Below are 26,150 nucleotides of genomic sequence, written 5' to 3'. Positions count from 1 at the left end.
GCCAAAATCCCCTTGTATAGGATATGTACATGAAGCCATGTAGAAATTTAAATAAACTAATGGAGTATTAAATTTAATATTTTTAAAAAGTTGAAACATTAATATATTTTCTGTGAAACCATACCCCAACACTCAAAAAATAACCATGACTAGTAAATACTTATATTATTGAAAGTTGAAACCTACCGTAATTTTATTTAAGTAAGTACTTCATCTATATGTTTAAAACATGCTATTGGGCTATAATGTAAGAAATAAAATAAAAAGGCCCAACTAACTTAATCGTAGTCTATATTTAAAAAGGCCCAAATAGAATAGAAAAGAAACAGACTCCTATGACTATCCTGCTCCATCTTAACCTTCACTCAGCCCAATCGAAATTAACTTTTTAAACAGGGTGATTTTTTTTTTTTACATTTTAACATACACAATCCTCATCCAATCTAATTAAATTAACCTTTTTATTTCCATTACTTGCCTCAACCTAACCCAATTAATATTTTATTTTTCATATATTTTAAATTAATACAATTTATAATTAGTTCAAATATACTCCATATTAAATAATACCTGAAAATTTATACTCCTATAAATTAGTATATAGTTCAAATTTAAAATAAAAATTACTATTAGACATTCAAATAATTGAAGCAAAAAATAATAAATAACACAAATAAATAAATATAATACAATTATAAAAATAAACAAATCAAGTCATCAAGCTACAAATGAAGAGTGAAAAAAATAGAAAGATAGTTTAAACAAGATTAACATTACATACTCCGTATTTAAGTTTGTGTCAAATCTTTCAAAATGTGCTCAATCAAATCTTCTAGAAGAGCAATATGAGCTTCTCTACTATTTTACCCTTCTAATTTTTGTTTGCGTGTTGAACTTTTCTAAGTAAATTGCGAGTGATATTTATAGATAAAGAAATTTCTTGAGATGTAGAAATTTGTTTTGAATTGGAAGAAAAAACAGTGTTTTGTGAATATAAGGGGCCGGAGAAAATTTTGAGGGTTTTGATAAGATGCAAAATTTGAATTTTTTTTGGGAATTAAGATATTTTGATGATTGTTGATAATTTTGAAAACCAATAACTATAATACTAGTATATATATAGAAAAAGTATCACCACAAATTTTAAAATGGAGTAATATGTATCAAGAATACTTTGCAACTTTCAATTTGTCGTGTTTGATGCACATTCATTGTGTTAAAAATCAAAATACAAGTAAATGAAATGATCATTCATTATGCTAAAAACTTAAATGCACATAAATGAAATGACTATTCTATTTTGCTAAAAATAAAAATACGAATATAAGAAATGAACATTTATTGTGCTAAAAATAAAAATACAATGAAATATTCGTAAGAAAGTATTTTACAAAATAAAAACAGCACTTAAGTCTTATCTTAATATTATTATAGTTTGTGAATTATATACTGCTACGTCCGAACAACTTATGAATAAATCTGTATTACCAAAACAATCATTGCGACCATGAAATGGTGTAGCATGTAGTAATAATGTATTAGAGGGTTTGATTACACTATAAAATCGTATCTCGAATCTTTGAACAAATCTGGATACAGTACCCCACATTCAAGAATAAGACTTGCAACTTTATTTTATTTTCTACTCATCATTTTAATAGTATGGAGTGATAAATTAGTGGTTGTGTGTTATTGAAGATTGGCACAGAAGAAGACATATAAAACACACACATTTCAACATCACCTAGCTACAGCCTACAGTACATATAAGGTAATAATGGTTTCAGTAAGCAGGTAGTGAGATGGCGGACATCAAAGAAGATTGTGGAGCTCCAAACTCAGAATCCCAACACACACAAAAACACAACCCAAAACCCAAGCGCGTCGCGTCGCTCGATATCTTCAGAGGCCTCACCGTCGCGGTAATTCATGTTTTTTTGCTTTCTCACTTGTGTCCATGCTTTCTCGTTTCATCTCATCATTATTCTCGAATTCCTTAACTTCATATCCCTAGTTATTGCTTCGATTTGGAAATTTGGAATAGGCTTATGAATTATGATAATCATGAAATTGGAAATATCTATTGGAGTTCAGTTGATGATCTTGGTGGATGACGCGGGCGAAGAGTGGCCTGTTATAGGTCATGCCCCATGGAATGGCTGCACTCTTGCTGATTTTGTTATGCCATTTTTCCTCTTTATTGTGGGAATGGCCATTGCACTGGCGCTCAAGGTTCGACTCTTTTAACCAATTCGATGTCATTGATTGTTGTTAATACACTCTTTTGCTGATTTATATGGATAGAGAATACAAGGTAGGGCAGAAGCTATCAGAAAAATCATTTTCAGAACTATTAAACTTCTCTTCTGGGGCCTCCTTTTGCAAGGTTAGTTGTTGCTCTGCTCTGCATAAATTATTTGAGTTTGCATGTTTAGGTAATATCCAAAATGGTTTCGTGCAGGAGGTTATTCACATGCCCCTGACAAGCTAACATATGGGGTTGACATGAAAATGATAAGGTGGTGTGGAATTCTTCAGGTGAAAATCATAACTTACTTCTAGATTTGGACTGATTCATCTTTCATCAAATGAAGTTTTATTGAGATTTGGACTTTTGTATCTTTTGCAGAGAATAGCTCTCGCCTATTTATTGGTCGCTTTAGTAGAAATCTTGACGAGATGCTCTGTTCCGAAAGACCTATCACCTGCTGGAAAGCTGTCTGTGTTCAAGTTATATATTTGGCATTGGTGAGTGTTCTCTTAACAGTTGCTGATAAATTTGATTTCGAATAACTTTCAGTTGAGTAGTGTCGAGTGTTTGCTGGAATACTCATTGAATGCATAGATGATCGAACAGCGAAGATAGAACAATAGATGAGCATTCAATGGAACTGCTCAAAGCTCTCTCCAGAGACTTCTCTCATTTATCAGATTGTATTTGGATATTCATCCATTACAATGGGTCTCTATATATTGAGTTGATTCACTAGAAGAAACTGCTCCTAAGAACTAATCTGATGTGGCTGCTTAACGTTTCTTCTCTGCAACTTCCCTTCTCTTCTTTCTTGAATTTCTTCTGCTGTCTCACGTTCATGGTTACATGCTATCAACTAGTGATCTGCGATTCGCAGGATTTTTGCAGCTTGTGTTCTGAGTGTTTATCTGGCCGTGTTATATGGAATATATGTTCCCGACTGGCACTTCAGGGTGAAAAATACAGACAGTCCTGATTTTGGGAAAGTTCTAACTGTAAGCCCTTTCTCTTTTCATTGCTAGATTAATTTGTCTAGTTGAAAAAAGGATTTTGATATCAAGATATTTCTGGTCCATTAACTGTACTATTTCTCAAATGAAACTGTTTGGACAAGAAATTTTGATATTCAGGTAGCTTGCAGTGTGAGAGGGAAACTGGATCCTCCTTGTAATGCAGTCGGCTATATTGATAGAATTGTGCTTGGAAGCAATCACATGTATCCGCATCCAGCTTGGAAGAGATCGAAAGTGAGTGGTTTATGTTTGTCTCATATATTGGTTACTCAAAGTCCTCATTCTCAAGTGTTGCAGGCTTGCACAATGAGCTCTCCGCACGAGGGACCTTTCCGAAGTGAGTCAACAATGAACAAAAGAATGATGGCCTACTAGAGGTGAAGGGTGATATTGTATGATGATTGGTTAAGTTGTTTTTAGGTAGGGTGGATTCAGAAGCACATTTTCATCAATGTGTGGCATTCAAGGAGAGTCGGGACTCTGCTTTACGTTATCTTTGCTGAGATACTGTTTTGGGGCGTCGTTGCTGGCCTATTGCACCGATTCTCCATATACTGGAAGCTTTAGTTCTTATCTTTTCACAATGTGTGCAGTTCAAAACAACAATTATGGATAGTTTTTATCTGATTCCATTTGATGTTAGTAGGGTTGTATTTTTTTTGTTGTATTTATAGCCATATATTGTTGTGAATGGGAGATCAAACTCCTAACCTCATCCTTCATACATAAAAGTATGTTGATTGAGTTATGCAAACGGTCGATTCTCCCACTACTTAAAGAATTCAGGTAATACATCGTCGTTCCCCATATGTCAAAAATAATTGTGTAAGATTGTTTTCGATTAGTATATATTTCAACTTCTTATTTTAACAAATCTTATACGTTGAACTTTGTCCTACAAAATTTTATTAATAGAGCTTACAGAATTTTTATTAATAGTGATGTCTTACATTCTCCTAAAAAAAGAAGTATATACTATTGCAGGCGTGTGATCAAATACTAACTAATTTATAGTAATAACTAATACTATTTAATAGTATCAATATTGAAAGTTATTAGTTATTACTGTAAATTAGTTAGGACACTAATAAGTAACCTTAATGATAAACGCTAAACGGTGTCGTCCCGTGTATATGAGTAAATCTGATTTTTTTTGACGTGATGCATTGAATTTAGAAATAAAGTTTTATAAAGTGTGACTTGGAATTATAATTAATTTTTAGGAAAAGAAATAAAATATGTGCCATGAATTGCATGAAATAGATGGTTAAGGCTCCAAGAGTTGCATGCTCATTAATTTCACACACTGCCCACGCAACTTTTCACACACATGATGACATAATAATACACCACATCTCTCTCTCTCTCTCTTATATCCAACGCGACTCATTCAAATCTAGATTTTGAAGAACCAGACAGAGGAGATTAGCGCTGTTGTAATTCATCATGGCGAAAACAGATTGCAGTCTCCAACAACCTCAATCCGTAAGCCTGCCATCACCATTCGCCCCATTCTGATTTGATTTCATGTATTAATGCCTAATTGGTTTCTGTCAAATCAAGGCGAGGGACGATGACAACAGGCCGAGGCTCAAGTACTTGGATTTCGTGGTGGTCGCCACCCTTCACGCGCTGATGCTCATCGCCACCATCTACGGTTTCGCCAAGGAGAGATCAGGCCGCCTCAAGCCCGGAATTAAAGTCGTTGAGGACTCTGTCAGGACCGTTATCGGCCCGCTTTACGCTAAATCGCAAGATCTTCCCATTCATGTCCTCAAGTTTGCGGATCGCAAGGTATAATGCGCTTCAATTTGACGTTGGATATGATGATATTCTAATCACTTCTCCTGTTATGTGTTTTTCATTGTGTCTGTTGCTTCATTCGATGATTGTTTGATCTTATTAGGGTTAAACGCTGAAAGATTGGATGGGGCTTCGTTGATAAAGAATAAATTTCTCAATTAGGTTGAAATTGATTTAATTAACTATTCAGATGCTAATTTTTTATCCTTAGTTTGTAGGAATAGCAATGCTCTGTAAGTTATCTTACAAGCCAGGCTGGTGTTGATTTCCACAACTTGATAACCTTGTTATCTGGATTTACGAATTTCCTATCACATTGTGCTCATTTTTCAAATTTCAAGGAAATAATGCGCTGAGTGTGTAACTATGGCATGATATGGTTGGTGATGCAGAGGTTCTATTTAGAAAATAAGTGTCGCAGTGGCATTGCCGGAGATTGAAGCTCTTGGATTGAGAAATGCATGGTTCTTTCTGAGTTATTTTCTTTGTTATTTCTGTACATTGACCCCAATCAGTTAAATTAACCAGGTAAGTTAAGTGTTTTATAGAGAAACCAAATGCTCTCTTTTGTATGTATATTCTAAAAATCGCATTTGGAGACTTTCTACTCCTTAAACAATCACAAAATCCTTCTTATGGTAGTGACACCCGCGTGGTTATGCTATGCTATAGAATTCGTTTAATGCAAATGATTCTCTGATTTCAGGGGAAATTTTATGATAGATGCCTCTGCTCTCCCATTCATTATTATTGTTCAACTTCTTTAAGCTTGTCTGGTTTACTTTTAAGCCTCTCCTGTTTAAAACACAAACTTCTTTGATCTGGAATATCTTGTTACAAAACTATATGGTGAAATCATTCTATAACAATGCTTAACTTGTGTAAATCCTTGAATATTTGTGGCCTCTAGGGATGGACCATTTTTCCATCCTTTCTCACGAAGGGATTCATTTTGTTTCCACGCAATATTGATTGGCATTTATACTTGGAAGATGATGGCCTATGTGAATGTCTTTTGGAGAGATCAAATTATATTCATCCAGAAAGAGTGGATAAACCAATCTGGATGGATTATGCAGGTTGATGAGTCTGTGCACAAGGTGCAGAAGTGCATGCCCTCATCTCTGAGGAGCGCATCTTTCAAAGCCTACAACCATGCTCGGAGAGCACCTGTTGCTGCTCGGTGTGTGATGGCTGATGTCCAGAAAAGTGGCATGGTGGAGACGGCTTCTGGACTTGCAAAATCAGTGTATGCCAAGTACGAGCCAGTAGCCAAGGACTTCTACACCAAGTATGAACCAATGACCGAGGAGTATGCACTCTATGTTTGGCGTTTGCTGAATCAGTACGCCCTCTTCCAACGAGCTGCTCTAGCTGCTGGTCCACTAGCCGGTTACTGCTCAGAGATGTACAACCAGAGGGTTGAAGTTGCTGCCAAGAGTGGGTACAAGGTGGCAGCTCATCTTCCAATCATACCTATTGACAAGATTGCAGAGGCTCTAAGAACTGATAATATGACGCCTGTCGTCATTGATGGCGGCCGGGTAGAAGAAGAAATAACGGCCTAGTAATGATTCTTTAGCAGGCGGGAACGACAGAGTTCTCTACTAGAAGTAGGTACGTGTTTTAAGCAGTTTTTTGGAACTAGTATTTGGTTTTAGAAAGAATTTTGATAATGCATATGGGACGTATGGATTATGGTTTGAGACAGGGGTCAGATTTACCATTGCATCAACTTGATAAATGTGGGTTGTTTTATTCTTTCTATCCATTCCCACCCCCTTTGTAATTGCTTCATGCCATGGTGAGACATATATCAGAATAACAAGGTGTTGTTCTTGCGCTTGAATTTATATTTCAGGATGTGCTTCTATTTAAGACACGCTCAAGGTTGTAATACAGTGAAATCTTGTATATATGTATAGTGATATGTTACAAAACTAAAATATTTTGGTTAAATGAAGTTTATATGCATGTCATGTACCAACTTCCACTTTATATTCAACATTAGTACTTATATTTTGTAAATGCAATGTTTCCAAAAAACATGTATTTTCTTAGGATAAAGAAGGAAGCAACAAATAAAGAAATTTGATAAATGCACAAACATTAGATATAGAGCAAAAGAATAAATTTTTGATTTGAAAATCTTCACAATCGTTTCACTCCCTCAAGACCTCAACTCAAATAGATTCATATAAAATTACGTTTACTTAGACTACGCACTTCCTCAGCTTAAGAGAAAAGAACAAAAAAAACGTTGTTTTCTTTTCAAGTAACTTTGGTAAAGAGAAAGAACTTGAATTTGTGGTTTAAAGATTTTCAAAACAAACGTTACTAAATATCACGTAAATCAACGCAAGCAAAATTTGACGACCCGACCCGACCCGACCCGACCCAGAGGAGAGGATCCGGAGCTGAAGAGTTTGATATCTGCACACCAACACCATCGTCTCATCTCCTTGCTCCTCCAAAGGCAAAATTTCAATGGCTAACTGTCTGCGGATGCCCATGGCTTCGTCTCTCTGCTGCTCTTCATCAGCTTCCGCCCTGCACTTCTCCAAACGGCCTACTTGCAGTGCAACCAACAGCTCCAAAATTCCCATGCCTCCAATTAACCCTAAAGACCCCTTCCTATCCAGGCTCGCCTCTCTTGCTGCCACCTCTCCCGATACGCTGCTCAATAGACCCAAAAATTCCGATACGCCGCCATTTTTGGATGTTTTCGACTCCCCCACACTCATGGCCACTCCTGCCCAGGTATTCATTGCTTCTCTTTTTGACTAATCGTCGCTATGTGTGGTGCAATTGTACACACCCTATACTCACTTCGAAATTCAACCATTTACTTGCCTACTGCTTGATTGTTTTGTTTTGTTTTGAATGTGATTGTTTATCTGGAGAATCAATTAGAAATTGAAAGGGTTAAAAGGAGTTTGGGATCATCCAATCCTCATAATATATTGGCAGTTTTGGTGAACTGCGTTGATATCGGTGGGTTAGCCTCGTCTCGTTATAATGAGATGCAAGCAAAGTTGGGATGGGCCTACGTTCGGTGCATTTAGTGCACTGGGTTGAACACTATAAAATCTTGATGAAACACATGAAATGTTCGACGTTTTCATATGTGGATCTCTGTTGAAGATCCTTGTATCGAACTTGAACGTGAGATAGCAGTGATATGTAACTTTGTACAGCCTTTTCCTTGTGCTTGCAATCTGGGAAGCTTGTCCTAGGGATTAGCTCCTTCAAGTTTACCATATGCAGGCTATGAGAATTCTTGGAATTAGCTTTCATAATAATCATAATATCCAACTAAAATGAAGAATTTATACTACTGCTTTGAGAAATAACACATTGGCACATTGCTAGTATTTTTTTGAGGAAACTCATAATTTTACAATAAGTTCAAGCACTTGTGAATATTATTTTTGTTGATTGAAACAGGTGGAGAGATCTGTTTCATACAATGAGCACAGACCAAGAAGACCACCACCAGACTTACCTTCACTATTGCTGCATGGAAGAATAGTGTACATTGGCATGCCGGTTACTACTTTGACTCTACTTTGTTCTCTTAGATTATTCCATTCCTGATTTGTTAAAGTTAAAGATGAAGAAAGCTGCAACAGGTTCTGGTCATAGTATTCAGAATATAGTATATGGAGTAGTAGACAGTGTATGTATATCACATGCACCAAATAACTTGTTACTAATTCACTGGTACCCAGCTGATTTTTCAGTTATTAGCATGCTCTTGATATGAAGACCACCAACAAATTCCATCACAATCCTTATATGGTTCTTAAAAAAGCAATTTAGATCTGTATTTTTATTCGGGACATGTCGTGGCAGTTTTATTGACTGTTTCAGTTGGTTTACACATCCGATGAATATATATTTTTCAGCGTATTAAAATAATTTGAATCATTTATGATATAAGGGGGATCAATTTGCCATTATAGGATAGTGAATTGTCTGCTAGTTTTCTTGGTAGTACCTCTTCATTTCCCAATCATTCCTCAAAAACATATACTCCGTATTTTAATAGTCATAGATGACCTGATGGTTCGGTGCCTCTTATGCACGTATTCTAATTATAGTCTTCTTTTGTTTTTTGCGGGTAGGATTTCATGTATACAAAATAAATAAGTGTGTTTCAGTGCTGTGCTACAACATCCATGTGATTGATACACTTGTAAGAGGAAATCGATATAGTTTTAGCAGTGGCAAACCAATTGATACTGAGTGGTTCACTTTGTTATCGTAATTTTTACATTTAAATTAGAATTTTGAAACTAACTTCTGAAATAATGAGTGGCGGCTGTTGTGTTACTCCTATTACTTTATTTTCGAATTTTGAGTAAGACTTTTTACTTTATTCTAGCAAATAAAATGGACCTTTCTTGGTTTCAGTTGGTTCCAGCTGTTACTGAGCTTATTGTAGCTGAGTTGATGTATCTTCAGTGGATGGATCCCAAAGAGCCAATTTATCTCTACATAAATTCCACTGGGACAACTCGTGATGATGGTGAAACGGTGAGGCTTTAAGTGATCTTGTATTCTCTTAAACTTTCTTGTCCACGCACTGCCTTTCTTTACATGATTCTTCTATAGCAGCTGTTTCCAGCTGTTTTTCCCCCTCCCAAGGGCATATGCAATATTTCAACTACTTTTTTTTCGAAGTTCCACATTGAGTGTATTATTCATACATTTTAAGTAATGCTTAAAATTTTCTATAATGTAAGGTTGGAATGGAGACTGAAGGTTTTGCAATTTATGATGCTATGATGCAATTGAAGAATGAGGTATGGTTTATGTGTGTATGGAGTACTTCTTATTTGATAATCGTGCAGGCTCAGGTTGCTTGTTTAGATTATTTAAATGCTCAAAATTGAGTAATATGTTGAGAATTATCCAATTTGTGCTCTCCAGATAATATACCTGGTTGTGGTGGTGTTTTGGTTTTACTGGCCTGTATTAATGTCAGTTATGCTGATATTATCCTAGAAATGCAAATTTATGAACAAAACATCTTGATTTCATGCTGTATATGAACTTCGTAGTGTGCATTGTGGTCAGGATCTCCTTTGGCCACTTTTCTTTAAAAGGAAACATTGCCTTCTCCAGAACCATGTTATCCTGTTTTCTGCAAATATTTTCCCCCCTCATGGATCATTTTCATAATTATTATGGCAGTTTGTGCTCAAACTTTTGACAAAGATAGGTATCACTTTCTTTGCCTGATTTAAAGTGGCATTTTAATATAGCATGAATGCATGATCGACTTGTTTTAAATGATACTTCGTGTTTGGCTCATCATATTTATTACCTGCATGCTTAATTTCATATGCAGATACATACCGTAGCTGTTGGAGCTGCTATAGGCCATGCATGCCTCTTACTCTCTGCTGGAAGCAAAGGCAAAAGGTTCATGATGCCACATGCCAAAGGTAGTTTTCAGTTTCTTGCATTTGATTTTATGCGCAGCCCTTAAGTTGTTTCTCTTGCATTTTCCTTAATTTATTTAGAACTTTCTATTTTCAGCTATGATTCAACAACCCCGTGTTCCATCCTCTGGTTTAATGCCAGCCAGTGATGTTCTGATTCGTGCAAAAGAGGCAAGTTCGAGCTTTTTTGCAACCTTACATTTGACTGGAAGTTTCTAATCCATGTGTAGTGATAAATAATAAGTCCATAATAAGCTTTATTGGAAACTAAAAATGATGGGTATTTCAACCCATGCATGGTGGCACACTGGCATCATAGGAACACACATCAATATTTGTATTTGGGGTAAAAAATGCAAATCATTTCCGTTTTCTACTTCTGATCTTTACTGACAATGTTTTATTTGTGTAGCCTTTTTTTTGGGTTGTTACTTGTGACATACATAAGTGTGTTAAATACGTTTATGCTACTTATTATACTGCTTTTGTAGGTTATAGTAAACAGGGATGTCCTTGTTAAACTTCTGGCTAAGCACACTGGAAACGTGAGTTGATACGTCAAATTTCTTTTTTCTTTTTAGAGAATATTTGTTGAATTGTTGTAGTGCTTGTCTATCTATGGAGTAATATTCCTCGATTTCTTTTCAATTTGATCAGTCAGAAGAGGCTGTGGCCAATGTGATGAAAAGGCCATTTTATATGGACTCTACTAGAGCTAAAGAATTTGGTGTCATTGATAAGGTGAGTTGTTTCCGATTGTGCCCAACTTTCGTACATGTTGACCTTGGCTTTGTACTAATGACGTAACATTTGGAATCAGATACTTTGGCGTGGACAGGAAAAGATTATGGCAGATGCTGCCCCTCCAGAAGAATGGGATAAGAATGCTGGGATCAAAGTCCTTGATTCAATGTAGTTACTTCCAAATACTTAGTGGGTGAGCTTTCTCCTTACAATATCCCTTAATTAATTGTTCAAGGTGGATACAGTGAGCCTAATACAACTGAAGATCTTCCTGTGAATTTCTAATTACCTCCACATCTTCATCACACATATAAGCATTGATATGAGACAAGTATAATAACCATGTTTGATTTTTGAAGTCTTTCTAACTGAGAGCTGGTCCAATTAACTTTTGGATAGATGTTTATGAAATGTGTGATTGAATTTGTGCAGGATTTTCAGTCTACAGCAAAACCACATCCGATACCCTATTACTTATCCAAACTCTGATTTCAAGCATATACAGCTGGTTTCGAAGATTAAGCCATTACGGATAACCATATGATTGTTATCAGTTACAGTGAGCTCGTAAAGGTGGAGCATAAATTGGGGGATGCAGCTTAAATTCTTAGTAAGAAAGCCTTGAAGAACAGCTCTGGATTGTTTTGCATATAAATGAACGTCTTGTTGAACGCTTGTTATACTTGAGCTAGCCACTTACTATTCAATAACACCACAGCTGAACGCTTGTTGACATTGTAGCTAGAGTGTCCACAATAATGTGGCTAAGCCACGGAGGCGCCCAAGGCACAGCCACAAAAATTTGTCCAGCCCAATAGTAGACACGTCACAGCCACAACTAACATTATTTTATCAATTGTTGGTATATTTTAATTCAATCACCATATAAATTATCGGACAAAAAATAATTAGAAAAAGAAACATAAATTAATTAGATATAAAATTAAAACCAAATATTCGTTGTATTATAGATATGCGAAAATTATGCAATGAAAATTTTATAAAAACACAAAAAATAACACCGCCATTGCCTACTCGGTGGTATCATCGGAATACGTCGCTTCTTCTCAATCGGAATGAAAAATGGTGTATTTATATATAAAAAAAAGTCATCATCGAAATCCGCCGCTTCTTCTTAATTAGAATGAAAAATGGTGTATTTATTAAAAAAAACCAAAAATTCAATAAAATTAAAAAAAAAGTTTCCAGCGCCGCGGCGGCAAGGCAGCCCGTTCCCACCGCCGCTGCTTCGCCACGAACGAGGCTCATGGCAGTCCACCCCCTTGCCCTCATCCACACAGCAGTAGGGAGCCCCGACGGCCACCGCGGGCTCCCTATTGTGTAGGCTCTTAGTTGTGTGCCTGAAATAAGATGAATATCTCCCATTTATAATATAATATCAAAGGTTGGTTCTTGAGTTGGATTAGTTGCTAGAAGTTTGCATAAATATTTTAAAAATAAATTTGTGTATATTTGTTTGGTCATAGTGATGGAATGGTTAACGTAAGTCAAAGATTTGTAGTCAAATAAAATGTAAAAAAAATTAGGATGAAATTATTAATTCAAGCAAAAGTGGTTGCAAGTTGCAAATGACACTGCATTCTGCAACGCTATGGGATCTTCCTTTCCAATCAAATTCGCCTTATTCTTCTCCCTCTCTCTCGGCGCCGCCGCCGCCGTTCCTCTCTCACTCCCCCGAAATCTCACGCCCAAATCCAAAGCCACCACCTCGGACTTGCTTTCCCTCCTCGGCTCACCTCACCAGGCCGCCTCCGTTAACTCGGTAGTCGCCCGACAACTCCGCTCATGCTTCAAATTCCTAGCCCCCTTCAATCAAACCCTACCAACTCGCCGAGCACTCACTTCTCAACTCAATACGCCAGTCGATTACCTAATTCGCTCGCCGCCGCCGCCCGTATTGGAGCTGGCGCGACTCGCGGTCGACTCCGGCGGTGACCCTGGGGCTATTCACCGAGCTCTTGATCCGACTATTATAACTGTAATGCCTCTTTCTCTACATTCTTCTTTTCTCTTTAAACATCTAGTTATAAATTGCAATTACAGAGTTGATTGAGATTGAGATTTGAGAGTGCTTGCAATTTTACTTTGTCAAAAATCGGTTTGAGTGAATGAGAATGATGTGAATTACTAACTTGTTACTTTCTGTGAGTGAATTGTGGATTGTGGATTGTGGTGAAGGATGTTTGGTGATTTGAAAAAAATGCAGGTTCCTGATGTTGAAGGATCAAACCAGGACCGTTGTGAGCTTACTAGATATCCTTATGGCTGGCGATTCATTGATGAGGTGCATTGGTGACTGCTGGTTGATTGCGTTTACTTTTATTTTATCCTGTTCAGATTCTTGTTCAATTTCGTAAGCCAATTCCGTTTTTGTAGGCCTTGAATTCTTACATTGAGCTCTTGTTTGAAATTATTGTCGAGCGTGGCCCGGGAGTAGGCCTTAATGTGTCTCTAAGCCGCTATGATTTTTTCCATGGTCACCTTTTCCTTGCCAAGGAGTCTGGAAGACTTGGCATTTTGTAAGTTAAATTGTGAAGCACTTCTACTCTCTTCTTTTGTTTCACAGTTTGAGGAACTGGATTCTTCAATTAAGGATTAGGCCTAAAAGGACTCTTGCATATAGTTTATGACCCAAACTTTGGAGCCTTTCTGAAAAATGACCTAAGCTTTCGTTTACTGTTTAAAGTACAGTACAGGAGTTTGCAGAATGTTTTAATTGACCAAGAATCTGTGCCTGAATCAATTTGTTGGGTTCTCTCATGGAATATGCAGTAAATGAGTGCAAATACATTGATTGAAATACAAAATATAAATCTGCATGCCATGTTTTTCTTCAGACTTGTATATTAATGTTACCTGACAGTTGAAATACTCTATGTATGAATGTGCAGTCAGGATTTTTGGATATTGATTCAATGAAGTGGACCCATCTATTTCTCTTAGAAGGCCATGATCCCTCCTTTTAAACAAAATTAGGAACAATATGATGCATTAAACTTTTGAGCTAAGCGGAAGATTTATGAAAGGATTCTGACAGGAGGTTTTGTACCATTGTGAAAAATTGGTAGGGTTTGTCTCAGAAATCAGAAGTCTATAAGATATTGTAAATAATTAAAAAATATAGGAAAATGATATCACGTCATCAGAATAGAGAGACATGAATAACTTATAATTTACCTTTGCGGAGATAAGTTTGCCATGAGACATTATCAACTGATGATTGATGACTTATATGTGAGTCCATGGTGCATATATTTGCAGGTTTCATGCTAAAGAGTACCCTGCCTATGACAAAGAACTTTTTCCTTGCAACATGGGCTATTGCCAAGTCGGTGAGCGGGGTCAATCATGTGGCATGTCTCAAATTTTTAGCATCATTATTTGATTGTGAAGTTTATAATTCTCAGGATCCAATGTTACTTACGACGATTCAATGAACTTGAGAAATATTTTATGGCTTGCTCCTTTACCGAATGATTCCAGAAAGGCATGGGATGCACCAGGTGCCTATTCTCGTTTTTATCATACAGAACGCATTATAATTTTCTAAGATTGTTTTTGCTTCAAATTTAGGATGATGAAATTGTAGAATCACTGGGACAGCTTATATGTCTGACAAGATTTCCAACTTTATGCAAGATTTTGTTGTTGGCAGGAGTCCTCGTTGTCTTGGACGCACATCCTGAAGGAATAATATACCGGGATCTCATACCTGAATATGTTCATATTGCAAGGACACTATATGAAGGTTTGTGAATATCTCTGCATAGCCTTCAGTTAAAGGAATTGGATAAATAAATGAAGAGCAACTTTCTATGTTTGCCAGATGATTTTGGGGAAGTTGTGGTTGATGTCAACTATCTGAACGTGGGAGGTGAAACATCTAAATTCCAACTCTTCGTATGCTGAGGAGACATCATGGAGGTATCTCCTTTCCATATCAGAAGCTGGAGATTTCATTTGCTCTCTCTCTCTTGGATCAGACATTCAGGGTAAGCTGAAGCTAGGTTGGTTGGCGCAAAAGAATAGTTTGAGCAGACGTGGAAATGAACATTATGCCAAACCTCTAACTACAGCAAAATTGACATAATGTTCAGCCCCCTTCAATGATCACTGATGAGTCCTCTTTTCATGTGTGCTGCTCCGAACTAGGCCTGTACATTATTAGATTTTTTTCAGGGTGTTGTCTTTCAAGTTTGGGCAAATTTATGACTTGATTCCTTTGTTGTGAGATAAACGAATGTAATTGCTTAGTATGTATCTCGAATGTATGTATCCATGTTCTCTTGATTCAGACTTTGTTTTAAATACTAAAGGACAACCACGATATAAGTTGATTACTTGAGCCCAATTTACTAAAGGGTTCTTTTGGATGAGAATCGTTGTAGTTAAAATGGGTAGAATTTTTGAAGGGTTGGTAGCCGGTGAGAGATAATCTTTTGGTGCTCTGCAAGACTGCATCCGTAGAGCAGAGAAAAAAAAGGAAACATAAAATTTCCAGATTTTACTACTCCAAGCGCAAAAAAGTGTTTTTTTATGAGTGGAAATAATCAAATAATATTTCTCCATATCATTTTTAAATTCAACGTGTGACTTGTACACATCATTATTTGTTGTTCTAAATTATTAAAAAATGAGTCGCTATTAAATGTCCGTAAAATAAGTTGAAGTGACAAATTATGATTTTAAACAAAAACATATATGTGAAGAGAGATTTCGGAAAAAAGATTTCAATTCGCAGGCCTTTCGAAATTGAGGATTAAATTCGTTGACCTTTCGAAATATGAGATCATGGCATGTGAAATTTTTGAAATAAGGGATTTTTAATATTTTATCTATTTATTCTTCTTTTTCCTTAGAGCACTCCCAATGCTCTCCCTAAAAACTCCCTTATTTCTCCCTAACTCCTGCCACATCAGCGCCACATCAGCACCAAAATTTATCCCCAGTTTTTAGCCAACTGCTCCAATGGTTTCTCCCTTATTTCTCCCTAACTCAACATTTCATTTTTACATCATTACTAATTTAATTGTTTTATTTTTGTATATAATAAAGCTAGCTAATTTATAAGACAAGACAAATAATAGTAATAAAGTTCGTTGTATTAAACACGAGTAAAAAATTACAACGACGAAAATTAAAAAAAAAAGGGGGGAAATGATTTTAAATTAATTATTAAATTTTAAATTTATAGGGGAGGAAATTTTTTTAAAAAAAAACTATTTTTATCGCCGGATTATCGCCCACAGTGGTCGGCGATAATCCGGCGAATTTTCGGGATCCAGCGTTATTTGGTAGAATTAACGCCGGATTATCGCCGATTCCTCCCCATTGCCGGCGAATTTTCGGCGATAATCGGCGATAAAACGCTGGATTTAACGCCGAGTGCATTGGGAGTGCTCTTATTATTTGTCGCACAATATTTATGAATTGACCAAATTATCCCTAATATTTTCACCACTTCAATTCTGCAAATTACCGTGAATCACTGCCGCCTCCACGCACTCTCCTCCTCCTCCCCTATCCTTCTTGATCGCCGCCCTTCTTCTCTCCAATGTGTTTTGAGGAGGCTCGAAGAGACCAATTAGAAGGGATAAGGAAAGGTAAGAGAAGAGAGAGAAAAAAGAATGGTGAAGACTGAAGAGATTCATCAGCATGTACGGGGAGATGCTTCGATCGGAACATGAACCTAGACTTGCTGAAAAATTAGAGTAAAAAAGTTGAATATAAGAAAGAAAAGTCCCTAAATGTACTTAATTTTCACTCCCCGTTTTTAATCTGCTGTAAATCGAATTGTGAATTTTTCCTAATCCCAAATCTCTTTTTTAATCAATAAGAGTTTGCACCTCAAACATTTACCATTTCTCATTTACTTGGTTTGGTTTGTTGGATTCATGAAATAATTTCGATTTGGGATATGATAATCAACCGGTAAGAGTTGGTAAATGAATTTTATAAACAGCAGAACAACAACGTTTACTTATTCCATTCCATTCAATTCTTTATTTATTTTTCTTTACCGTATCAATGAGTTTGATAGAAAAAATTACCATAGAGTAGGTCATGGTGTTGAAACTTGAAAGGTCGGAAGGATACGAACACCTAATGCCGGCATTGCAGAGGATTGTTGGAGTAAAAAAGTCAAATTTTGGTGAAAATATTAGGGATAATTTGGTCGATTCATAAATATTGTGTTACAAATAATAAGGAAAAAGAAGAAGGATAGATGAAATATCAAAAATCTCTTGTTCCGAAAAATTCGCATGCCACGACCCATATTTCCAGAGGTCAACAAATTTAATTCCCAATTTCGAAAGGCCTGCGAATTGAGACCATTTTTCAATTTAATTCCCAATTTCGAAAGGCTTGCGAATTGAGACCATTTTTCCGAAATCTCTCATTCTGTTTGACATACAGGCTACAGCACTTCGCCTTGAAATAAATGTGTATTACGGCAAAATTATAGTACTACTAGTATTAGCTATATAATTTTCCCCTTTTAACTAAATTTCCAGTCTTCATTGTAGTACTTAATTATTGCTATTATCAGTATTATAAAATGTAGGTGTAAAATTTAGGGCCTACTACCTATATCCAGCTGTGTTATATATCTCCATAAAATCATCAATGCTAAAACAATGGAGTTCGACGTCATTCCTTTTAATTTTTGGATGATCCACAAGTGATAAAGATATCAATACATGAAACAACAAGGCAGTAAAAATTGAATTCGAGTTTATTGATCGACATTATCGGTTTGGTATAAAATTCCATACTGAATCTGAAAATTAACAAATTTGAGGAAGCAACAAATAAAAGAATCTTAAGAATAACTGTATATCACACAGTGTATATTCAATAATTCATTCATTTTAGTATACCAAACATGAAACACCCCTCCCTCCCAAGGAAAAATTAAAAGAAAGAATAGTAGGAGTAGTATTTTCCAAGGAAGAATTACGAATCCGTTCAGCTCCTGCAGCGAGTGATGGCGCTGCAGCCGCGAGTGTAGGGATTGGCCTGAGCGCCCGGGCGGCAGTTGTAGTACGACGCGCCGCGCCGCGAGCACGGGATACTGTTCCTCCGCAGCGCATCGTAGCTGATGTAGCGCGTGGCTCGGAGGATGCGCCTGCTCGATTCCGAATCCAGCTCGAATTCATCCTCCTCGTTTACCACACACTCCGCCACCCTTCCCCTGCACCCCGATCTCACCGCTGGCATCACCCATCCCGTCGCCGCCGCGCCTCCGCCGGCGATTGCCAGGGGGAGTGCGATTAAGCACAGCGCCAACACCAATTTCCAACTGCCTGCCATTTCGTCTTCTTAATTACTCCAAATCTCTAGAATCTTTTGATTTGGGGAAGGAGGAATGAGAGAAGAAATGTTAATTTGTATATATATGGGGATGAGGGGAAATGAGGGGCTAATTTTCATGAATATTACAACTATGCCATTCATAATTTATTATACTTTAGTTAGGGGTATGGGGTCCACTACATTAATGAATATTCTTCTTCCAGTGAATTAGAGTTTTTGGAGTATTATTAGTAGAGATTTCTGAACAACTATTTTTTCATTATTTTTCAATATTTTTGCCTTTATTCTCTTTTTTGTTCTAATACATATTTTGGTACGTTTACATTATTCATTTCTCTCGTCTCATTTTATTTTTGATTTTTCTCTATTTTTATAATTTGATTACATGATTATCTATATATAACAATAATATAATAATATATAAAACAACATTACATGATTATCCATATAAAACAAGGCATATAAAATTTTGTAAGATAAATTGTTATGTCGATATAATAATGATAAGATAAAAGAAATTAAAGTAAAATGGATGCATTGGATTAACGATAAGAGATTAATGAGAAAAATCAGATCTAAAAAATGTAGAGATAGAGGAGAGGAATTATAGAGTGAGAAGAAGGGAAAAAATGATGTAAATATATTAAATAATAAAAAAATTATTTAAAAAATAACTCGAATGTAATTATTTCTTTGTCCAAATACATCTGATGATATTTATTTTACCGGAATAAATATCATTGTCTTGAGATATTTATGTAATTCACTTTTCTTTTTAATTTTATTTCAAGCTCTATTCCGTCTTTTATTTTTTATATCTTATGTTATGTATATAATGATATTTTAACTATAATATTCAAAATGTACTAAAAGTAAAGGATAAAACTTTTTTTAAGGCCATGCATTCAATAAATTTGTCCGTTTCTTATCTTTGCTTTTAATTTGTGACTTTTCTTCTTTTGCTTGAATTCTGTTAGAGAGCTAACACTACTTGAGGGAGAAAACGAGTTGAAAATGTAATTTCGGCAAATCCAATTTATATCTTTTGCTCTACACGCTCTTAATTAAATTAAATTAAATATATTCCTCACACGCATCAAACATTACTTTTTTTTGAGAAAAAATTAGACCTCGAAGTCTTACTTTTTTTTCTTTCTCACTTTCAAATAAAAACAAAATTAAATAAATGACGTCTGAATATTTACTACTTTTTCCGTTCCATAGTAATAGAGACATTTCATTTTGCTCACCCGTTTTGAAAAAATCATTATAAATAGTTGAAGTGGAGAAAAAGTAAAGTAAAAGAAAGAATAGAGTAAAGAAGAGTCTTATCTATAATATTATCTCTCTTACTTTATTTTTTCTTCATTTTAACTATTTATAATTATTTTTACAAAACGAGTGCGCAAAATGTAACGTCTCTATTAGTATGGAGGGAGTAGTACTTTGGGATATTTGATTTTGATGCTTTAACTATCGATTGCCCGTCAATATAAAGGAATTTTTTTATTATATTATTATGGAAGACGAAAATATGTTTAATACTCCTAAAAAGGTACGAGTAGTAGACTAAAAGGAGGGGAATATATGGAAGCCGCGTGAGGTGGTCCTAATGATAAAATTAGAGATGAATGCGCGTCAATTATCAGCCGTTCTTAGCCGCTTTTAATTTTTCTCTACAACCAGCTGTGTTTTTTAACGTCCCTCTTATCTACAACCATCCTCACACAACACAATTATTTAAAATAAATATTCTTATGAAGTTTATTATTTTTTTTAATACTATAACTAACTATGATATGTTAATGTAGTTTTTATATTACATGAGTTATGGATTAATCACTTGAAAAAATGAATATGAGAAGATCCATTTATAAAAATTAACCTGTGTGACGTGTGAGTGAGATTCAAATTTCAAATCTTTTATTCACGAAAAACGCGCTTTACTAGTATTAATTGAAAACGACTATAAATTGTGCAATTGCTGATGATGAAGATAATTAATATTGAATGTATGAAACAAAATAAATACTAGTACTAGTCTAGTGGTATGTTATTCCAGTTGACAAAGAGGCAAATGTCAATATTACAGTTGACTAAGAGCGGTTGTCAAGACAAATAATATTCCGTCCTCTTGCTGTAGTTTAGACATTTATATTGAGTAAAGAAATTAAAGAAAAAATATTTAATTAATTAAGTAGAGGGGAAATGAAGTACTACTACTAAGAAAGAAAATAAAATAAAATAAAATACAGTAGATAAATAAAAAGAAAAAAAAATATTAATTGAAGTATAAAGTGAAATAAGAAAAGAATAAATATAGATTAAATGTATTACTATTTTTTGTTATAATAAATAAATGGCTCAGTTATAGTAGAATAAATTAAAAAAGAATATGACAAGGAGTATTAGTATAACCCAAATTTTTAAGTTCGTTGCATTTCGCCTTACCTCACAACAGGTAGAAGTTGGTGCCTTTTGTCTAACAAATAGTAGTACACCCTCGTCAATATTTGTTTTCTAGAAACTTTTAAATGGTTAGATCAAAAGCTTGAAGAATATTTTGGTTGGAAGAACAACAATCTCTGCATATTTAGTAGTAATATTTACACCAAGTTTCCATTTATCCAAGTCTTCACAAAATAGCTCGTGGTGACCATCATTGCTGTAACTGCTCAACATGTTTTCAAATGCCTGCATATCAATTACTAAAACATCTCAGTAAAATGCAATTTAAATTGGATTTGTGGGATCATAATATACTGTTTGCATCTTTATTATGTTTATTAGCAGTATCATAAAAACAATGCATGACCTCTTGTCTCAGCAAGTAAAAGGAGACGTTGATTCACACAAACACATGTGGCTGAAAATGTTGTGTTGGTCCTTAAAAACTAGTAATACAGGAAAATAGTAACATATATAGATCTATGATTTTTCTCTGTTTTATTTTACATACTGTATTGACCTGATTTTGAGAACATTAAGATTAATTTAGGGGCAAGATTTGAATAACTGGGAGTCAGAGACTTGACTTACAATTGAGGATTAAAGGGTAATTTTGAACTAGCCACACACTTCATGAGTATGGGGGTGTTGACTGCACACACAGCTCTGAATCATCCCCTTCATCATCATCCTCGTCTGCATCTATCCAGTTGCTTGGATGGTGTTGTGAGGGGGCACGCCCATTATTCTCTATAGAACAATTATAAAATGATAGTGTTAGTCTATGAGCCTTAACCAGAACCGGAAAAAAAATGAATGAGAATGATCTGCATATTTAGATGAACCTTCAGGCTGTCTAGTATCATCAGTTTCCGCTGGATGGAAGCTATAGATTTGTCAAGAAATATTAATAGCAAACATTCTAGAAATCATGGACATGAGAGGATGAATCACATGATTGCATCTTATAAATCTTATATATACATAGTGTGGGCTACCTATTAACCTCAGAGTGGGATGCATAAGGGATGAAAATGTATCACAAAGCAGCATCTAACTGAGGGACAATGCTTAACTCTACCAACTATTTCAACCCCATATCATAAGCAAATGAGCATGAAAAAAGTACCATATGATTAAGCAGGTAAGATAGCAATAACATTCTAGTAGCCAATATAGCTAAAGGATACTCCTTGCCGTGAACTGGAACTCCATCAGCATTCTTATCTCTAGAGATATTCATCGCACTAATCCTCTGGACTGTGGTCTGCTCATTGGTGTTTTGATTTCTTTCCCCAGGGACAAGCGGATCTTGAGCAGCATTTCCATATCTTACAGCACTTCCTGCATGTGGATGCATCTATGAAGAACGTGTATGTTTTACATTCTTTAACACTACCTCAACTCTGAACTGACCGGAGAGTTCGGACCAAATTCTGGTATAATCAGATGGGTGCTCAGTAGTGTTTCCTTTTGTTCCCTGCTGTGCTGCCGTTGCTGCTGCAGGTTCAGAGGAACTCCCACCACTGAGTTGTGATACAAGCATTGTAGCAAGTACTAGGGTAGCATCAAAGTTTGAAAATGAGCCGTCGTCTACGCCAAATTTGGGCGCCATTAGGATTGGCCTGTTCCTCAAACAATCAATTTTATATTTAACAAGATAGCATTCATAGTTATAACCAAATTTAAAATGCCAACAGGTGTGTGAACTGATGTTAGCTGCAGAGAGCATGCAGATGCAGCAGAGGTATTTTTTGCAAGACGTGTGAAGTGGTTATAGTGCATTTTTTTAACATCTTTAGTCCATAATCTTACTACCTAAGATGTGTTATATAGTAAAATATAAACTTCTTAAAAATTGAGGGCATACATATTTGTGCCAAAATTAAGCCAGTCAGAAGTTATCCATCTTTTGGATGAATCTATACATCCCAAACAGAAGTGCGCTTAAACATCAATAAGAAAAAAAAATGTCTTAGAATTAAATAATGAGCACTGGCAGAAGAGACTCTTACTCTCCAGCTTTGTCAAAATATAAATGTATATCAACTTCACATCCCTCACAGAATGAAATAAATGCCTGGAACAAGAGAAAGATAAAAAAATAAATGAGTGTAGTGCCAAAAATTATTTAGAAAATGAATTTTAAAAAGTACACCTACCTGATTAAATAAGACAAAAGAAAATAATTATTGCCTATTGTAGAAACTTTAATTTATAATGGAGTTGTACAGCAAAAGCATGTGTGAAGATCAGTAGTTGAATGATAATGTCTGAATAAGGGAATGCTTATAGAAAATAGTAGAAACTTTAATTTTTAATGGAGTTGAATGATAATGTCTGAATAAGAGAATGATTGTAGAAGGATGTAATTTACTAAGATCATCTCACTCCAGAAACCAGAGTAAAAAACAGACTGTATGTTTCCATATAGTTCCATCACCTTCAGCTCTCTCACTCCAAATGTTACGTCTACAGGATCACGAGTATGAGTATACTGCACAAACTCTTCAGCAGGATCTATCCACAGCTGAGTATGTAGTGATGAATCATTTTCTGAAATCAAGAAGCTGGAGTTTAACTTTAGATGCATCAAGAGTTTGCTATAGGAGAACATACAAATGTGACAAAATTGCTTGGTTTACCTTTAGTTGGGTCAATGTAGCTTCTAAACTCTACAGCTTTCCCCCCAATCTGATCAGCAGCATCAAGAGGCAAAACAGATTGTTGTGTTGAGATGATTGTAATCTCTTGAAGGGTTGATTGGAAATTAGCCAGTAACCTGTTGAGATCACGTGGCCTAACTACAAAACTGCTAGGAAGCTTTCTTCGATCAAGTGATAGATGTTGTATATCAGGTTCGATATTGCAAGTAATCCAATATGTTTTTTTCATCCCTATAAGCAGTAAGAATAGGGAATTAAATTAAATGGATGAGTCAATATGACATGTCAAATATTGCTACCTTTAACTAGTGGAGGAATAAATAGAAAGTTGTACTTGTACAGAAGGCTTCGGATGCACAAGGGTGGATACCATACCCTTTTCTAATCAAATATGGGACATGTTTTAGAAACTAATATGCAATCTGTATTCATACTAAAAGTTGTCAATTGTTCACGGCAAAATTGCAGATTTTACAGAAGCATCAACATTTTACCAAGTGCATTTAATGTAGAGAGCTCTCTCTCATAGCAGCAGTTAGGCTTTGCAAAAATGTTGTATCATTTTAAATTCTTCAATAGTCCCAAGAAGACAAGCAGCAAGTCAATCATAAAGATTAATATTAACATTTCAAGTGCAGTAAAATGTAAGATTGGATTCAATGATGTTATAATTAGATAACTAATATATAATGGAGTACCAGTCCATGCAAGAGAGATTAACACCCTCTAAATTTTAATTGACTCGTTTACTATTAGTAGCCAACATTGAAAGACTACATAGCAGAAATCAAGTCAATCATGATGATAAATATTTTCTGTTAACTAGCAATTTTATCGAATTGATGTCACCAGAAAGCTATCTGCATGCAAGGATGAAATGATCCAGAAATTTCTCCAGTATTTTCAGTTTTGGGTATCACCAACAATTATATTGGGGATGAAAACATTTCCACCAAAATCTAGGTATGTATCTATATGAGATCTGTCAGTGTGCAGTATGAACATCAAGCAAATATTGGGGAAATGTGAGAAATTTGAAAGATACATAAATACATTAAATTTCCAGCAATGTTCTGTAAATATATAAATTCATTTTTTTTCATAAACATCGAAGGTTTCTCCTAGTATGCATGTTTTTGCCCTGATGCTATCTAGAATTTCATAAAATTCAATTTGGCATATGCCTCTTCATAAATACGTAGCAAGAGTTTAATATGTCACAAAAATGATGCAGAAATTGTTTTTGTACCATTAGAACAGTCCAAAGCCCACTGCACTTTTGATGCATCAGAATCAGCCAGTTGTACGGTTAAATGATCTATACTCGCCACTGGTGTTCTTAACACTGAGCAGATAGCCTGCAAAAAAAGTAACAGCATGGCATTATCCTAGACATATGATCAAATAAATCCTTGATAACAGAAATTGTAATGAGGAAGATGATATATACCTTCAGAAGTACGCTGCATTGAACTTGGGAGCCAGATACTGAGAACACATCAAAGAAATCCAGTTTGAATGTTATGGATTGATAAGCCGACCTTGATGAGTTGAGAGTATGAAGACAGAGCTGCAAATGCAGAAACTCAAAATAATGAGAAATAAAAAGGTCACCTTTTCTCCCAAATCCAACTATTTCTATTTCTTATACATCAAATGAGAATAAATTATAGTAACAACTATCCAGGAAAAGGAATGGAAAGCAGAACATAAGGGATATCTATCTTACTGCAACAAAATCAGCATTGTTTTATAACTCAAACCCTTGTCTCTTTTTTTATTCCGATCCACTCATCAGGCTCAATGAAACCGCAATCGACAAAAAAATCCAGCCAGCCAAATTCTAAGTCTATAGAATAGACTCAACCTCTCAATTACTAGACACCAAACATCGACTCTGGCTGAAAGAAAAACCTACGAACCCTAATCATTTTCAAGCACACCAATTTGAACTAGCAAATTAAATATTATGATATCTGCTAAATTCAGAACTTGTATATTTCCGACGATGTGAGTCGCAGCGAGAAAAGCTAACAATTCATTGAATAAATAAAGGAGAAGAAACAGGGGGGGGGGGGGGGGGCACCTGAGAAGAAGAGGACTGGAGAACGAGCTCGTTGCCGATGCGGGCGAGGCAGGTGATGGAGCGAGCGAAGGTTTTGAGCGCAGTACCGCTTACACTGAACTCCATTGCTGCTGTGGAAAGTACTTTCACCTCGACCTCAAGCAAAGTTTTATGGCGGGAAGATGATCTCGCCCCCTCTCGGAAAAGATTCACCGAAATTAATCAAATTAGTACTATTCCATATCATAAACTATTTAATTGTTTCACTTAAAATGATTGACTTGTCAAATTATAGTGGGAATATTCCATACGAGTTATACTGTTAAAACGACGTCCGTCCACGGGCTGCCGGCTGTATTGACATCGCAA

General features: G+C 35.6%; 6 protein-coding genes across 8 annotated transcripts; 4 read left to right on the top strand and 2 right to left on the bottom strand.

The window, feature by feature from the left end:
* Nucleotides 1-1,683: 1,683 nt before the first annotated feature.
* On the top strand, nt 1,684-4,076 carry LOC125185574 (heparan-alpha-glucosaminide N-acetyltransferase-like). Of its 2 annotated transcripts, none has more exons than XR_007170188.1 (8): nt 1,684-1,922; nt 2,095-2,232; nt 2,305-2,386; nt 2,462-2,538; nt 2,630-2,748; nt 3,132-3,249; nt 3,396-3,501; nt 3,565-3,608. XR_007170188.1 is itself a non-coding variant. In XM_048082126.1 (8 exons), the coding sequence occupies exons 1-8, from the start codon at nt 1,803-1,805 to the stop codon at nt 3,640-3,642; spliced, it is 849 nt and encodes a 282-aa protein (XP_047938083.1). In that variant the 5' UTR covers nt 1,685-1,802; the 3' UTR covers nt 3,643-4,076. The 2 variants fall into 2 exon arrangements, 1 of the variants encoding a protein (XP_047938083.1); XM_048082126.1 differs by having other exon boundaries at nt 1,685-1,922; nt 3,385-3,501; nt 3,565-4,076.
* Nucleotides 4,077-4,373: 297 nt separating this feature from the next.
* LOC125185575 (REF/SRPP-like protein At3g05500) lies at nt 4,374-6,919 on the top strand. Its single transcript, XM_048082127.1, has 3 exons — nt 4,374-4,752; nt 4,831-5,061; nt 6,150-6,919. Exons 1-3 carry the CDS (start codon nt 4,714-4,716, stop codon nt 6,636-6,638), a joined length of 759 nt encoding a protein of 252 aa, XP_047938084.1. The 5' UTR covers nt 4,374-4,713; the 3' UTR covers nt 6,639-6,919.
* Nucleotides 6,920-7,509: 590 nt separating this feature from the next.
* On the top strand, nt 7,510-12,004 carry LOC125217793 (ATP-dependent Clp protease proteolytic subunit-related protein 3, chloroplastic-like). Its single transcript, XM_048119330.1, has 10 exons — nt 7,510-7,830; nt 8,518-8,619; nt 9,487-9,609; nt 9,819-9,878; nt 10,427-10,523; nt 10,618-10,691; nt 11,012-11,065; nt 11,178-11,261; nt 11,341-11,457; nt 11,697-12,004. Exons 1-9 carry the CDS (start codon nt 7,558-7,560, stop codon nt 11,434-11,436), a joined length of 963 nt encoding a protein of 320 aa, XP_047975287.1. The 5' UTR covers nt 7,510-7,557; the 3' UTR covers nt 11,437-11,457; nt 11,697-12,004.
* Nucleotides 12,005-12,839: 835 nt separating this feature from the next.
* Nucleotides 12,840-15,579, top strand: LOC125218759. 2 transcript variants are annotated; one of them, XR_007176020.1, is made up of 7 exons: nt 12,840-13,263; nt 13,492-13,569; nt 13,662-13,804; nt 14,547-14,617; nt 14,693-14,788; nt 14,925-15,033; nt 15,112-15,579. XR_007176020.1 is itself a non-coding variant. In XM_048120509.1 (7 exons), the coding sequence occupies exons 1-7, from the start codon at nt 12,877-12,879 to the stop codon at nt 15,192-15,194; spliced, it is 951 nt and encodes a 316-aa protein (XP_047976466.1). In that variant the 5' UTR covers nt 12,843-12,876; the 3' UTR covers nt 15,195-15,579. The 2 variants fall into 2 exon arrangements, 1 of the variants encoding a protein (XP_047976466.1); XM_048120509.1 differs by having other exon boundaries at nt 12,843-13,263; nt 14,941-15,033.
* A 2,424-nt stretch (nt 15,580-18,003) lies between these two features.
* Nucleotides 18,004-18,661, bottom strand: LOC125185147 (rapid alkalinization factor-like). Its single transcript, XM_048081638.1, has one exon. It carries the CDS (start codon nt 18,597-18,599, stop codon nt 18,255-18,257), a length of 345 nt encoding a protein of 114 aa, XP_047937595.1. The 5' UTR covers nt 18,600-18,661; the 3' UTR covers nt 18,004-18,254.
* A 2,479-nt stretch (nt 18,662-21,140) lies between these two features.
* Nucleotides 21,141-26,004, bottom strand: LOC125185146 (cell cycle checkpoint control protein RAD9A). Its single transcript, XM_048081636.1, has 11 exons — nt 25,803-26,004; nt 25,167-25,286; nt 24,966-25,074; nt 23,696-23,947; nt 23,494-23,606; nt 23,066-23,130; nt 22,467-22,675; nt 22,241-22,394; nt 21,896-21,936; nt 21,642-21,800; nt 21,141-21,296 (listed from the first exon to the last, which is right to left on the bottom strand). Exons 1-10 carry the CDS (start codon nt 25,905-25,907, stop codon nt 21,682-21,684), a joined length of 1,287 nt encoding a protein of 428 aa, XP_047937593.1. The 5' UTR covers nt 25,908-26,004; the 3' UTR covers nt 21,141-21,296; nt 21,642-21,681.
* Between the last annotated feature and the right edge of the window lie 146 nt (nt 26,005-26,150).

Source organism: Salvia hispanica, chromosome 4, assembly GCF_023119035.1.
Source record: "Salvia hispanica cultivar TCC Black 2014 chromosome 4, UniMelb_Shisp_WGS_1.0, whole genome shotgun sequence".
Classification (NCBI taxonomy): domain Eukaryota; kingdom Viridiplantae; phylum Streptophyta; class Magnoliopsida; order Lamiales; family Lamiaceae; genus Salvia; species Salvia hispanica.
The sequence above is the reverse complement of the archived record's forward strand: the minus strand, read 5'-3'. Positions and strand labels throughout refer to the sequence as shown.

Coding starts and splice junctions, on each gene's coding strand:
- LOC125185574 (XM_048082126.1), top strand. CDS start 1,803: ATGGCGGACATCAAAGAAGATTGTGGAGCTCCAAACTCAGAATCCCAA. Junction 2,539..2,629: donor GGTGGTGTGGAATTCTTCAG/GTGAAAATCATA, acceptor TATCTTTTGCAG/AGAATAGCTCTCGCCTATTT. Junction 2,749..3,131: donor AAGTTATATATTTGGCATTG/GTGAGTGTTCTC, acceptor TGCGATTCGCAG/GATTTTTGCAGCTTGTGTTC.
- LOC125217793 (XM_048119330.1), top strand. CDS start 7,558: ATGGCTAACTGTCTGCGGATGCCCATGGCTTCGTCTCTCTGCTGCTCT. Junction 9,879..10,426: donor TGATGCAATTGAAGAATGAG/GTATGGTTTATG, acceptor TTTCATATGCAG/ATACATACCGTAGCTGTTGG. Junction 10,692..11,011: donor TTCTGATTCGTGCAAAAGAG/GCAAGTTCGAGC, acceptor CTGCTTTTGTAG/GTTATAGTAAACAGGGATGT.
- LOC125185146 (XM_048081636.1), bottom strand. CDS start 25,907: ATGGAGTTCAGTGTAAGCGGTACTGCGCTCAAAACCTTCGCTCGCTCC. Junction 22,676..23,065: donor TATTTTGACAAAGCTGGAGA/GTAAGAGTCTCT, acceptor TTTGAGGAACAG/GCCAATCCTAATGGCGCCCA. Junction 21,801..21,895: donor TGATACTAGACAGCCTGAAG/GTTCATCTAAAT, acceptor ATTGTTCTATAG/AGAATAATGGGCGTGCCCCC.
- LOC125185147 (XM_048081638.1), bottom strand. CDS start 18,599: ATGGCAGGCAGTTGGAAATTGGTGTTGGCGCTGTGCTTAATCGCACTC.
- LOC125218759 (XM_048120509.1), top strand. CDS start 12,877: ATGGGATCTTCCTTTCCAATCAAATTCGCCTTATTCTTCTCCCTCTCT. Junction 14,618..14,692: donor CATGGGCTATTGCCAAGTCG/GTGAGCGGGGTC, acceptor TATAATTCTCAG/GATCCAATGTTACTTACGAC. Junction 14,789..14,940: donor AAAGGCATGGGATGCACCAG/GTGCCTATTCTC, acceptor TGTTGTTGGCAG/GAGTCCTCGTTGTCTTGGAC.
- LOC125185575 (XM_048082127.1), top strand. CDS start 4,714: ATGGCGAAAACAGATTGCAGTCTCCAACAACCTCAATCC. Junction 4,753..4,830: donor GTCTCCAACAACCTCAATCC/GTAAGCCTGCCA, acceptor TGTCAAATCAAG/GCGAGGGACGATGACAACAG. Junction 5,062..6,149: donor TCAAGTTTGCGGATCGCAAG/GTATAATGCGCT, acceptor TGGATTATGCAG/GTTGATGAGTCTGTGCACAA.